This window comes from Phocoena phocoena, chromosome 1 (genome assembly GCF_963924675.1).
Source record: "Phocoena phocoena chromosome 1, mPhoPho1.1, whole genome shotgun sequence".
Taxonomy (NCBI): domain Eukaryota; kingdom Metazoa; phylum Chordata; class Mammalia; order Artiodactyla; family Phocoenidae; genus Phocoena; species Phocoena phocoena.
In genome coordinates, this window is record NC_089219.1 from 127,953,206 (window position 1) to 127,968,716 (window position 15,511).

The window sequence follows — 15,511 nt, forward strand, 5'->3', positions numbered from 1 at the left end:
TCCTCAACATTTTCCATCTATCGTTTCTTCCTCCAACCTACCTACTTTGAGCAGTGTAAAGGTAGGAACAACATTTCAGATCACCAGAAGAAAAGCTGGAATTTCTTTTCCATGGCTGAATGAGCCGGTTCTCTGAAAACCAGCATAAACTGCAATGATAGACAAATGGGGATGGAAGGATGTTAAGCAAAAGTTGGAAACCCAAAGTTTGGATATCATGTAATAAGCTGAATAATACCTGCAAACAAAAGAATAACGTTCATACACAGAAACCCCCAAGTTTTAAACTGGCCCTGATTTGGTATAAGCAACCAAGTTCTTTTCCCTGAAAGCCTCTCTAGAGAGAGCAAATGTGCTCTTTCAATAAGTGAGAGAATTTTTTTTCCTTTTTTATTCTCAGCTTATTTCTCATCAGAAATATATTATAGATTTGATATCTGATACCTTAGGATTCCTGAGGAGTTCCAGAACATATCTGAGAAGAGGATCAGTTATTTTAATAGGTAAATAAAATTCAATTCTAATTTCCTAATTTGTCTTAAAAGGTAAAGAATGGGGTAAGCAGCTAGAAATTTTCCTTGAAAAAATTATAAATTTTCTTTCTTTATGATAGACAGTACTTTTCATGGTGATATCTAAGATGAACAGAAGTTAAAATATATCATGAGTATAGAGTTCTACTTTATAATACACAGTGGGTATAGCTGTGTGATTAAATTATCATACAAAGTACATTCAACAGGATGAATTTCAAAATTTTAGATGGTGGCAAACCACTACAGTTTTCCTTCACTGCTTAAAAATCACCCCCCAAAGAATAAGAATAATGTATTTTTTAAATGTCATCTTCAACAAAACATGAACATCTATAACCACAGACTACAACAGATGAGGAAGAGCTACCAAATCCAATAAAGTTTGAAGAAGAAAATGTAAAGTTGTGGGAGTGCAGGAAGATTCTAAAAGAAAACTGTAATTTTTGACCTTGGACAAACCTGACCAATCAGTTTTTTCCCCCTAGATTCTCGCCATGAAGATCAAAACTAATAATCCTTTATTTGGAATGACAGGAACTGAATTCCCAACTTGGTAGTGGGATATTCCCTTGACCCCATTTGGCATCCTCGAATAGCTGGGGCCCCAAGGAATGAGGAAATACTTAGTCACATTATACTTGTACAGAAAAGTCTGTCATTAGTCAGGGTAGAAGACAAGTTGTATTATGATCAGCACTACAGTTCATGATCTGTGTTGATCAGAGTGGAGTAGAGGAACACACACACACAGAGAACCCTGTATTATAAGAACTTTGTTTCAAACCATAAAGAATTCATGCTATTCTGAATTCTACACTGGAAATTTCCACAAACTTTCCACAAAGAAGAAAATCAAATTTTAGAAAATGTTTCTACAGAGTAGTTGAAAATCATGGTAAATATATTCATGAATCCAAAACTTTTTTAAATAAAGATATAAGCACACAGGGAATATATAATGGGATAACGGGAATACATGAAGAGTAAGCTTTGCATTTCTCTAGTAATTAGTGATGTTGAGCATCTTTTCATGTGTGTGCTTTTTGGCCATCTGTATGTCTTCTTTGGTGAAATGTCTATTTAGATCTTCTGCCCATTTTTTGATTGGGTTGTTTGTTTTTTTGATATTGATCTTCATGAGCTGTTTGTATATTTTGGAGATTACTCCCTTGTTGGTTGTTTCCTCTGCAAATATTTTCTCGCATTCTGAGGGTTGTCTTTTTGCTTTATGGTTTCCTTTGCTCTGCAAAAGCTTTTAAGTTTAATTAGACCCCATTTGTTTATTTTTGTTTTATTTTCATCACTCTAGGAGGAGATTTGCTGTATACCTAAAACTAACACAACATTGTAAATCAACCATAATCCAATAAATTTTTTAAAAAAAAATAGACAATGGAAGGCGAACATCAGGAGATCCAGATACTAAAGTTATCTGACATAGATGTGAGACATATGTTTTTAAAACTGATTAATATGTTCAAGAAAATAAATGGCAAAACAGAGAATTTCAAAAAGTAAAAGAAGCTTTCAAAGCATGATGGAAAGTGTAAGAAAAAATACATAACCATTGCAAAAAACTACATTGCAGCCAATGGAAGAGCAAATATATATTGTAGATAACCCAGTAAGGAACAAGGAGTAAAGGGTTGAAGAATGTTAGCAAAATAAAATATAAGCCAACAAGAAACAGTTTGAAAAATTAGGGAGCAATGATAGATATAGAAGATAGATGAAAGAAATGCAAGTATGCATAGATAATATCCACAAAGAAAAATGAACAATTAGACAGAAAAAAAGTATTCAAAGATAGAATTTAAGAACTAAAAAAAATTTGATTAAATATATTGATGGTATAAATTGTTCAAGAAATATTTTATACAGAATGAAACATTAAGACATTTCCTAACAAAGTTATGGAACTTCAGAGTTAAAGAATTCGTTGTGCAGTTGAGCAAAAAAAAAGTCACCTATATGTTACAAAATAAATAAATGTGGCATTAGATTTCTCCACTTCAGTATTCAACTCTAAAATGTAGTAGAATAGAGCCTATAACTCGTAAGTAGAAAAAAATTATGACTGAAGAATTTTATACTCATCAAAATTATATCCAACTATAAAAATAATAAGAAAACATTTCTAAAACATAAAAACTCAGCATAAGTTCATTACCATGAATCCTTCTTGAAGAAATCATTGATGGATGGAATTCAGCCAACTAAAGAAGGAATGGATAAACTATCACATAAGGACATACAGTATCTACTTAACTGTAGGACTTCCAGCTCCCAATCCATTCTTCACTATGTTTTACATTTCTCTATGCCTCAAAAACTGACCTCTATGGTCTACTTGCTTTCAGGTTGGTATAGCATTTAATGTCCATTAATGCATTTAATGTTACAGGAGTATGCTTAATATTCATCAGTAATAATTGTAACAGTGTTAGTCACAGATTATCCCATCTAGAATCCCCAGAGCCCCTACTGAGAAATACTGATCAATAAGTTCAATCCAGTTATAATAAAAAATACCAACAGATAATTTCATAGATCTTGACAAGTTGATTCTAAATGTATGTGGAAGAACAAAAGACCAACATAAGAAGATATAACTAACCAATTTTAGACAATCCGTTACTCACTCAAGGAAAGACAAGACCTGTGAAACTGTAATAGAAAGCCTAGAAACAGATCCACACATATACAAACACCTAATATAAAGATCAGAACTGGTAGTATATATCAGATCAGAAATGATGGGCTGTCTAATAAAAGGTGCTAGGACAATGGGAATACACACACACACACACACACACACACACACACACAAATTCCTACCTGACACCCTACACAAAAATCAATTCTAGGTGTATGAATTCATGTATTGAATAGATGGAAGGAAGGAAGATCTAAAAAGAAACTTTAAAATGTATGCAGTATTTCTATGAAGAAAACCTGCAAACATTACTGAAAGACACAAAAAAATTTTAAATAAATTGAAAGGTACAAACCATATTTTAGGAAAGAATCAAAATTGTAAATGTGCCAGTCCTTTCCTAAATTAATCTATACATGGAATAAGATGCCCATTGAAATATCAATAGAGCTTTTTTTTTCAAAATTGACATCCTAATTTTAAAATTAATATAGAAAAGTTACCATGCAAGAATATCCAGGAAGTTCTAACCAAAAAAGAATGAAAGAGGACTAGCCTTATCAGATATTAATATAGCTACAGTAATTAAAATCACATGGAATGAATAGATAGACAAATGGAACAAAATACCATCTAGAAATAACTGCCAAAACATGCAATATTTTACAGTGAATCACTGGCTTTAACTAATAGTGATGAAAATATGGAATATTCCTTAAATGGTTTGGGGACACATGGTGAGCCATCTGGAATTTTTTAAATTATTTTATTCCTATCCCACTCTTTACACTAAATAAATTCCAGATGGTCAAAGGCTCAAATGCTAAAAATAAAACCATAATAATAAATAAGATTAGATAAAATAGTGTAGAAGAATTTGCTTTATAATCATGGGGTAGGTAAGATCATTCTAAGTAAAAGTAAAAATCATAAAAGATTGACAAACTATGTAAAAACAAATATTTTTGCAAGGCAAAACCACTATAAACAAAGTCAAAAGCCAAATTGTAATAAAATATTTATGGCACTTATCACATATAAAGGGTGCATGAATTCTTACTGTCTAAAGAATCCTTACAAATCTGTAAGAAAAGCCAAACAACCCACTAGGAAAATGGACAAAGTACATGAAGAAAATTACTTGGCTCATATACATAAAATTTTCACAGCCTCATCCAAAAAGTGATGCAAATTGAATTGATAAAGTGCTTCCATCCATCAAACTGACAAAGAACAAAAATGATTATACTACATAGTTTTGTCCAGGTTGCAGGAAGTAGGCAATCACTTATATTACTGGTCAGAGTGTAAATTACTACAATCTCAGAACAGTTTGGTAATTTCCATCCAAATGTGAAATGTATATTCTTTTGACTTAATAATCTCTTCTCAAGAGAATTTATCCTCTGATATAGTCACATATGAGAAGTGATGTGTGCATGTAGATATTCATTGCATCATTGGCTTTATAATACCATCATCCTTAGCATGTGACTTGTATCCTTATTTGTGTTTTCTGATTATCCTCAGCATTTTCACAGTGTTACACCAAGGAGAAAGAAAAACGTAAAGAGCAAAAGGTGTCTCTGGGTCAACCTAATTTTACAAAGCTTTCTTCAAAATCCCAACCAGTGATTCATCTTATACCTCCCAATGACCAGAACTGTCACAATGCCACCATCATTTGCAAGAGCTGCTTGGCACTTTTTTTATTGGGCAAGAAGGGGACAATGATATTAGATTGACAGCTAGCAGTGTGTCACAATTGCCAAATTTAAAATTTAAGAGTTTTCGCATAACTATCTGTATTTCCAATTATTTGATAGGGGGAGGAGATAAGGCTACACTGAACCTGCATTTCTGCCTGGTAGCAACTGAGCAGAGCTGACTGCTTGTGGTTGGAGCTTGTAGTTTCTGTCTCCACGCTCCCCACCACTACTAACTGTATTCTTCCACGTGCACCTTGTTGGCATTGTGGTTAGTCTGCCGTGTTTCAAAACTTTCAAAACATCAAATTCTATTTGAAAGTTCATTTGTAACTTTCAAAAACACCATTTCAGTAGAGTCATTTAATTTTCAGTTGTTTTTGCCAAATTTTACCACCTGTTTTGCTCCTTTGGTGGTAATGTTGTATTTCTGAAGTTCCTACAGTATAAGAAAGACCCAAATATAATTACGGCTTAAACAAAATAGTAGCTTATTTCTCTCTCATTTAACAATCCAAGTATACGTAGACTAGTGTCAGCTCTTCTGTTGCTCTAGTATTCTCATCACACAGTTTCCTACTCCTGCAACCACTTCTACATACCAGTCAATTGGAAAGGGGAAAATATCAAGAGGTCACAGGCATCTCTTTAAAGAGCAACTGTAACTTCTGCTAAATGATCATTAGCCCGGAACACAGATGTGGCCATACCTAGCTGCAAAGAAGTCTTAAAAGTCTAGTCATCTGCTAGATGGCCACGTGTCCAGCTAAAAATTGGTAGTTTTAGTAAGAGAACTAAAGATAAAGAAGTAATGTGACAACAGGGGAAATTAGTACTCTCTAGCATAAGAAATTTTCATTCATTATTTGTACCCGCCATCTAATTCTGAAAGGAATTGCATTGATTTACAAACTTAAGCAAAAGTATGCCAATTAAGGATACCTCCACAACACAGGGCTTTGTTTTTAAGCATTATTCTTAAATTTTTTTTTTTTTTTTTTTGTACGCGGGCCTCTCACTGTTGTGGCCTCTCCCGTTGCGGAGCACAGGCTCCGACGCGCAGGCTCAGCAGCCATGGCTCACGGGCCCAGCCACTCTGTGGCATGTGGGATCTTCCCGGACCGCGGCACGAACCCGTGTCCCCTGCATCGGCAGGCAGACTCTCAACCACTGCGCCACCAGGGAAGCCCTATTCTTAAATTTTTAAGTCCATGTTCCACCTGTCAATAAGAATATCTTGAGCTTTACTATCTGTAAATTGTATTATGAAAATAATGTATTATTGTGATTTCTGTGGTCACTATTTTGACTGAAGCAGAGGCAGTGTGAAATATTGGTGAGAGTAGATACGTTTCCATTGAAATCTCAGAATGAACACCCACTAGCCGTGTGACCTTCACCAAGTTACTTAATCTCTATGAACTTTTATTTTATCACACGGAAAATGAGGATAATAAGAACAGCAATAAAAATATTTCTTAAATCTATCTGAAAACATGTAAGAGCTTTTATAAAGGCAGTGAAGAGAAAGTAGAAAAACCAAAAGAAGTAGGCCTGAGATTTGGGGATTATTTTCCTTTATAAATTTTCTTTTATAAATTTATAGATCAATTCTAAATGCAAAAAGGGTATTTGGGAGGCTGATAAACTGTGCAGAAATTTTAGCTGTCTCACTGAGCTGGAGGAATAAAACTTGGAGTGGACTGACAATGAGGAGGAACCCTGGTAAATACCCCCAAGTTTTCAGCTGGGATCCCTGATGTCTCTACCCTAAGAGTGAGAGTAAACTAAAAATAGGCCAGCTCTTAAAATTACTGAACCTTTGAATATCTAACTCCCTGGTTGGATTAAGGGGATATACCTCTAGCCTAACTGCCTGCCAAAAAAGCAAAAATAAATCCTCTCTGGAAGAAGATAAATTGCCCAGAGCCTAAAAGTATCTACACAAAATTGTATACACAATAGCTGAGATTTAATCAAAAATAACCAGAGGTTTAGATTTTTTTAATTACAAGGAAAAAAAATAGAAACAATCTAGTATATGCAATTATTGAAATTTATCAGATAGGAACTTTAAAATAAATATGATTAGTATGTTCAAAAGATTAAATAATGAGATGGAATGCAGAACTCAATGGGTAAAATTAGCAGCAGACTAGAAAGAACTGAAAAGAGATAAAGAGAATTAGAAATGTCAGAATAAAATATTCAGCCTCAAGATCAAAGCTCAAAGAGTTAAAAATGGAAAATATGAACAGAGCATAATAATATGAGATATGGTTATAAGGTCTAACATATGCATTCCATAAGGATAGTGGGGAAAGAATGAGACAAAATAAATAGTTGAGGAGATAATGACCAAAAATTTTCCAAAACTAAAATAAGGTAATAACAAGAAATAAAATGTATAAGTCTGGAAAAAAGAAAATAGAACTTCCAAAATTTGCAGATAAATAACTGAGTATTTAGAACACTGGAAAGAATTCAGAAAAACTATTGGAATTAAATAAATTTAGCAAGTTTTCTATATCAATATACAAAGATCAATTGGGTTTCTACACACTATCAATAAACAACTAGAAAATCGATTTTTTGATGCCTAATGCATTGTACCAAAATTCATCAAATACCTCAAAATAAAACTAAGGAAAGATGTACAAGACTGATACACAAAAAAACTAGAAAATGTTGAGAAGTTTTTAAGAAGACTTAAATAGAGTGATATATCATGTTTATGGATTAAAGAATTAAGTATTGTAACAATGTCAACTCTCCCCAGACTGTTCAGTATATTCAATACAACCCCAAACAAAATTTCACCAGAGGTTTTGGGTGTGTGTGTGTGTGTGTGTGTGTGTGTGTGTGTGTGTGTGTGTGAAATTTGAGAAGTTGATTCTAATTTTTACATGAAAATTTAAAGATTTGAGAATAGCCAAGATAATCTGAAGAAGAATCATAAAGTTGAAGAACTTATACTACTGGATATCAAGACCCATTTTACGTTAAGGTACTATGGAAGTGGCACAATGTTAAGAATGGAGTCAAGACACTGACCCCTGCACAATTCACGATATAAATGACCCTGCAAAGCATTAGGGAAAGGACTTTGTTTTTTTTCTCTTAATGGTGCTCAATTAATTTCATAGGTAAGTAATCTCAACCCCTATTTTATGCCATATAATTCCAGTTGGGCTTGCAATCCAAAAATGTGAAAAGGTAAAACAATAAAATTTCCAGAAGTAATATGGGAGAATATCTTTATGACCTTCAGACAGCAAAGATTCCCTATCAGGACTCCAAAATTCACTAACCATAAATTGGACTACATTAAAATTAGGGACTTCTGTTCATCAAAAAAAAAAAACCAAAAAAACAATACAAATGGAAAAGTTTAGCCCTGGGGTAGGAGATATTTGTAATGGGTGTAATATCCTAAGAGATTAGTATCCAGAATATAAAATGCCTAAGAATAAATAATTTAAAAACACCTCAATAACAAGTGACTTACTAGAACAGACATTTCACTAAAGAAATATCCAGGGCTTCCCTGGTAGCTCTGTGATTGAGAGTCCGCCTGCCGATGCAGGGGACACGGATTCGTGCCCCGGTCTGGGAATATCCTGCATGCCGCGGAGCGGCTGGGCCCGTGAGCCATGGCCGCTGAGCCTGCACGTCCGGAGCCTGTGCTCCACAATGGGAGAGGCCACAACAGTGACAGGCCCACGTACTGCAAAAAAGAAGAAATATCCAAGTGGCCAATAAATATACAAAAATAATACCACCAAACCCATGAGACTGACTGAAAGCTAAAAGACTAACAATTTCAAGTGTTAGAGAGGATGTACAGCAATGGAAATGTAAGAGTGAAAATTGGTACAACCACCTTGGAAACTGTTCTGCAGTAATGATTAAAGGTGAACATAAGCACATCCATTAGCCAATAAGTCCACTCCTAGCTATGTACCAAACAGCAATGCACACAAATCTACGCAAAAATTCACATACAAGAATGCCCACAATAACCTCATTATTCATAATAGCCCAAAATTGGAAACAACACATTGTCCATCATAAGCAGGATGGCTAAAAAGTGCTGCATTAATAAGATGGAATATCATATAAAAGCATTCTGCAAATTCTTTCTGTAAAGAACCAGATAGTAAATATTTCAGGCTTTGAGTACCATATGGTCTCTGTCGCAACGATGCAACCCTGCTGTTGGAGGGTGAAAGCAGCCATAGATAATCCATAAGCAAATGAGCCAATAAGCATGGCTGTGTTTCAAGAGAACTTTGCCAACCTCTGTCATGTAGCAATGGAAATGAATGACCTATTGCTATGTTTAAAAACATGGATGAATCATACAATATAACGTTGAGCAAAAGAATGTATTCTGAAAGGTGAAGGAGGAGGCTACAAAGGGCATGAGGAAAATAGTAATATTCTATTTAATGACCTAGGTGGTAGCTAGACGTATTCACTATGTGGTCATTTATTGAGCTGTACAATTATGATTTCTGCACATTTATAAACACATGTACATCTCAATAAAGAATTTTATTAATTATTTGAAAGCACTAAAAGATGATTCAAGGATAATCTAGAGATGCTTTGCTTTGAAGAAAGCAATGAGGGTAGCCAGATAATATCAGATGATGTATTTTCATAACGTATTTTGGAGTAACTTTAATTTTACTTTGTGCATAGGGTACTTGGCAAAATTGGGTGGCCATTTACTGCTCAGAGATGAAATTCAAGTCATGTTTGAGGGTAAGTGTTGAAGTTATAATGAAATCTTTATGTATAGGCCTAAATAACTTCACTGTTTGTGATTCAGTTTATATCTGAGCTCTATAGTGATGCCAGGGATGGGAAGAGGGTGGTAGACGTAGCTAGGCAGTTAAGGGGAAATCAGTGGAAGGAATGGGCTAAGGGACATCTTCTTTATTTTTTATTCTTCCTCTCTCTGTTTCAATCTCTCCATCTGTCCCTCTCATTAGTTGAGACCTAACTATTATCCTAGAGTCCTTAGGATACAGAGAGTTAAGAATTCATTCACTGGGGCTTCCCTGGTGGCGCAGTGGTTGAGAGTCCGCCTGCCGATGCAGGGGACGCGGGTTCGTGCCCCGGTCCGGGAGGATCCCACATGCCGCGGAGTGGCTGGGCCCGTGAGCCATGGCCGCTGAGCCTGAGCGTCCGGAGCCTGTGCTCCACAATGGGAGAGGCCACAACAGTGAGAGGCCTGTTTACCGCAAAAAAAAAAAAAAAAAAAAAAAAAAAAAAAAAGAATTCATTCACTCATTAATCCATTCAACAAACATTTTTCCAGCATCTACTATGTGACAGGACTATTCTATCTGCAGGATATACAGCAGCAGACAAAGCAAAGTCCCTTCCCTCAGAGGATTTACATTTTAGTGGAGAGCAATGTACACTTGCACCAGAAGAAATTAAAGAAGGGTAATGTTTATCCTTTCAAAATGTTTGGATCTTCAGCATCTCTCTCTTAGCCTCTGCCTATTTCCCCTTCAGGATCAGAATTACAAACAGGGGAGGCAGAAAATAAGGTGGCTGCCTTCCTTCCCTTTTTTGGTAATAGACTTTATATTTTAGAGCAATTTTAGATTAATAGAAATATTGAGTGGAAGATACAGAGGTTTCCTGTATACCTCCTGCCCCCACACATGCAGAGCCTCCCCCAATTACCAACATCCCCCAGCAGAGTGGTACCTTTGTTACAGTTGATGAATCTACATTGACACATCATTATCTTCCTTTTTTATCCATTCATATTTATTGACTGCTGGCTAAATACTAAGCACTCCCTCCATGTCACTCAGAATATTTTTCTTCTTTCGCTCTTCCTCCTCCTTCTGTTCCTTCTACTTTTTCTCTCTTTTCTAAATCTGTCCTTTTTTCCTTCTCTATTTCTTTTTATTAAGAAAGAAAATAATAACTTCCCGCAAGCTCAACATATGAATATAATGATATTAGCATTTTGGTATATATCTTATTGCAGATATTTTTAAAGAATATAAACTATTACCTATTTATTTTTAAAACTATCCTAACTGTTTTATAACTTTTTCACTTACTCATGTATCAGAAACATCTTTTCATGCCAAGAAATATGGGTCTACATCATCATGTTAATATGTATGTGCTACTTCACTTTATGATATCTCTAATTTTTAAGCACTTTCATATTGATGAACATTTAGACTGATTCCACTTTTTTCATTATTATGAGCAATATTGAACCTCTTCATGAATATATGTTTATGCTGTCTACCAGAATGCTCAGCACATAACAGGCACTCAGTAAACACTTAGTGACTATTTCCTTTTTTCTTTTAATGAGGTCTGGTGAGGATAGAGCATAAAAAACTTCCTGGACGCTATTTGTCAAAGTAACAAAAATTGGGGGAGGGGGGCTTTTGTGAAAGGTGGTGAGGCTATTTAGGATTAGAGCTTCTCAGACTATGAGAGTGATGCCTTGAATTAATGGCCTTTCTGCTGTTACAGCTATTGACCAAGTGCTTCGGGATGAAGATCCTGTGATCAGGGAGTTTGCAGAAATAACAAACAAAATTTTTATGGAAATAGCCCATAGATTGACCTCCTCAAATATTAAACAAAGCTTCCAAAGACTGTTTAACTTAATCTACATCAAAAAATTGAAGCCTCTTTATAATTATAACCTTCCCAAGGACCTGACAGGCAGTCCTATGGGGATTAAAGAAACCAAGAATGATAAGCCATTACAGACAATAATTATGAAGACGTATTGGTAAAGAACGAAGATGTATCGGTAAAGAATGCAAGGCTCACGAGTGCCTTGGAGCACACCTCCGAAGAGGAATGATTTTCCTTTCCCTCTTGATAACTTGAGTCCGTTTGTAGATGCTTTTCAGAAGGACACTAGAAGCCTTTACTGTCTCTTCTTGATTCTCTACTCAAATATAGAAATGTGTTGCCTCTCTCTGTCTGACAGTGATTAGAAGACTTACTTCATCAAAGCAACTAACAAAATTGAAAAAACATATAAGCAAAGTGTTTGATGAGAAGCTCTTGGAGCTTGAATTAATCAATACATAGCTACTGAACATCTTCTAAGTGCCAGACACTATGCTAGATAGTGAGGATATCTGGATGATGTAAACAAGGTTCCCATCCTCAGGAAGGCCACAGTCTAGTGACACACAGTGTGGTTATTTACACCCTGCTCTGAATGCTGCCGAGGGCAGTATTTACAAAGGAAGAAATGGGGCTTGCAGGGGAAGAGGATTTAAAGCAGGCAAACTATTCCAGGTAGAGACACTGAGGCAAGAAGAGTGTTGGGGGAAGCTGGAGAGTTTGTTGTGGGTACAGGTGGTTAAGGAAAGAATAGGGAGAGCTGAGACCTGAGGGGAAGATTGTGCTGTGCCAATGGTTTTAAACTTTTTGAAATGAAAATTGGAGAGTCAACATAGTGGTTCCCATGGCCGTCAGGATCCAGTTTAACACTTCGTCCTGGTTTATAAGAAAGTTGATATATAAATGTTGAACTGCAGTGATCTTGCTTGACTTAAGGCTCCAGGCTCATCTTTCACTCATCTCACCTTACCTTCCCTCCCACCCCTGCATCCCACCCTAGCATAAACCACTTCAGCCACAGGGAATTACTTGCTGGTAGATGAAAGCCCCATTTCCTCTGTTGACTCAGATGTTGTGGCTTTGGAATGTGTCAACTTGCAGTTCACACATGTTCTCATTTCTCTGCCAGCTCGCCTTGCTGGGAGTTGGGGCAGCAGCCATTCTACCTTCCCTTGGGTCCTTCTTCAGCTTCTCTGACTTCTGGGCCAGGTGGGTTTAGTAATGTTGACAAAGGACACCAGCTTCTCCTGCAGGACAACTGCATCATCAACATCATCAGTGTTGGAGGCAATAAGAGACTGATACAGTCACATGCTTGTGGGTTCTACCTTGTCCCTGCTCTCCACTTCACACACACACTCCTTTCCCAATTGCCTGCCCTGCAGACTTTGAGCTCCAGCACAAGGTGTGAAGATGACAACTTTGCAGAGACTTCTTAACCCGCTCCCACAATTGCTTAGTCAAACCTCTGGTTGTGCCTCTCTAATTGAACCCTTATATATCTGAGATACATTTCCAGTCCTCTATTTTTCTTTTAATTGGGGTAGAGTTGCTTAACAATGCTGTTAGTTTCTGCCATACAATGAAGTGAATCACCTTTATGTATACATATATCCCCTTGCTCTTGGACCTCCCTCCCACCACCCTCTATCCCACCCATCTAGGTCACCACAGAGCACTGAGCTGAGCTCCCTGCTCTATACAGCAGGTTCCCACTAGCTCACTGTTTTACACGATAGTGTATATATGTCAATCCCAATCTCCCAATTCATCCCTCCCCTCCTCCCCCCACACTGTGTCCACACGTTTGTTCTCTACATCTGTGTCTCTATTCCTGCCTTGCAAATAGGTTCACCTGTACCATTTTTCTAGATTCCACATATAAGCATTAATGTACAATATTTGTTTTTCTCCTTTTTTTAAACATATTTATCGGAGTATAACTGCTTTACAATGTTGTGTTAGTTTCTGCCGTATAACAAAGTGAATCGGCTATATGTATACATATATCTCCATGTCCCCTCCCTCTTGCGTCTCCCTCCCACCCTCCCTATCCCACCCATCTAGGTGGTCACAAAGCACCGAGCTGATCTCCCTGTGCTATGGGGCTGCTCCCCACTAGCAGTCTATTTTACATTTGGTAGTGTATATATGTCAATGCCATTCTCTCACTTCGTCCCAGCTTACCCTTCCTCCTCCCTGTGTCCTCAAATCCATTCTCTACAACTGAGACTTTATTCCTGTCCTGCCCCTAGGTTCTTCAGAACCATTTATGTTTTTTTAGATGCCATATATATATGTTAGCATATGGTATTTGTTTTTCTCTTTCTGACTTACTTCACTCTGTATGACAGTCTCTAGGTCCATCCATGTCTCAACAAATGACCCAATTTCGTTCCTTTTCATGGCTGAGTAATATCCCATTTTATATGTGTACCATATCTTCTTTATCCTTTCATCTGTCGATGGACATTTAGGTTGCTTCCATGTTCTGGCTATCATAAATAGTGCTGCAATGAACATTGGGGTACATATGTCTTTTTGAATTATGGTTTTCTCAAGGTAATGGCCAGTAGTGGGATTGCTGGGTCATATGGTAGTTCTATTTTTAGTTTTTAAAGGAAGCTCCATACTGTTCTCCATAGTGGCAGTGTCAATTTACATTCCCACCAACAGTGCAAGATGGTTCCCTTTTCTCCACACCCTCTTCAACATTTATTGTTCGTAGATATCTTGATGATGGCCATTCTGACTGGTGTGAGGTGATACCTCACTGTAGTTTTGATCTGCATTTCTCTAATAATTAGTGATGCTGAGAATCTTTTCATGTGCTTTTTAACCATCTGTATGTCTTCTTTGGAGAAACGTCTATTTAGGTCTTCTGCCCAGTTTTTGATCAGGTTGTTTGTTTTTCTGATATTGAGCTGCATGAGCTGTTTTTATATTTTGGAGATTAATCCCTTGTCAGTTGATTCTTTTGCAAATATTTTCTCCCATTATGAGTGTTGTCTTTTTGTCTCATTTATGGTTTTCTTTTGCAAAAGCTTTTACATTGAATAAGGTCTCATTTGATTATCTTTGTTTTTATTCTCATTACTCTAGGAGGTGGGTCAAAAATAGATCTTGCTGTGATTTATGTTAAAAAGTTTTCTGCCTATGTTTTCCTCTAAGAGTTTTATAGTGTCTGGTCTTACACTTAGGTCTTTAATCCATTTTGAGTTTACTTTTGTATATAGTGTTAGCGAGTGTTCTAATTTCATTCTTTTACATGTAGCTGTCCAGTTTTCCCAGCACCACTTATTGAAGAGACTGTCTTTTCTCCATTGTATATTCTTGCCTCCTTTGTCATAGATTAGGTAACCATAGGTGCGTGGGTTTATCTCTGGACTTTCTATCCTGTACCATTGATCTATATTTCTGTTTTTGTGCCAGTACCATACTGTCTTGATTACTGCAGCTTTTTAGTATAGTCTGAAGTCAAGGAGTCTGATTCCTCCAGCTCCGTTTTGCTTTCTCATGATTGCTTTGGCTATAAGGGTCTTTTGTGTTTCCAAAGAAGTTGTAAAATTTTTTACTCTAATTCTGTGAAAAATACAATTGGTAATTTGAAAGGGATTGCATTGAATCTGTAAATTGCTTTGGATAGTGTAGTCATTTTCACAATACTGATTCTTCCAATCCAAGAAAAATCTCCATCTGTTTGTGTCATCTTTGATTTCTTTCATCAGTGTCTTACAGTTTTCAGAGTACAGATATTTTACCTCCTTAGGTAGGTTTATTCCTAGGTATTTTACTCTTTCTGTTGCTGTGGTAAATGGGATTGTTTCCTTAATTTCTCTTTCTGATCTTTCATTGTTAGTGTATAGGAATGCAAGAGATTTCTGTGCATTAATTTTGTATCCTGCAACTTTACCATGTTCATTGATTAGCATCATTGATGGTGGCATCTTTAGTATTCTATGTATAGTATCATGTCA

At 36.3% G+C, this 15,511-nt stretch overlaps 1 protein-coding gene across 1 annotated transcript in view; it reads left to right on the top strand.

Moving 5' to 3' along the window:
• Window positions 1-12,973, top strand: part of MROH9 (maestro heat like repeat family member 9) — a 126,864-nt gene extending 113,891 nt beyond the window's left edge. The window contains exons 18-21 of the mRNA XM_065901292.1: window positions 401-503; window positions 9,606-9,668; window positions 11,424-11,688; window positions 12,664-12,973. Of these exons, the coding sequence (XP_065757364.1) occupies window positions 401-503; window positions 9,606-9,668; window positions 11,424-11,688; window positions 12,664-12,973 (741 nt within the window). The remainder of the gene's footprint in view (window positions 1-400; window positions 504-9,605; window positions 9,669-11,423; window positions 11,689-12,663) is intronic.
• Window positions 12,974-15,511: the final 2,538 nt, after the last annotated feature.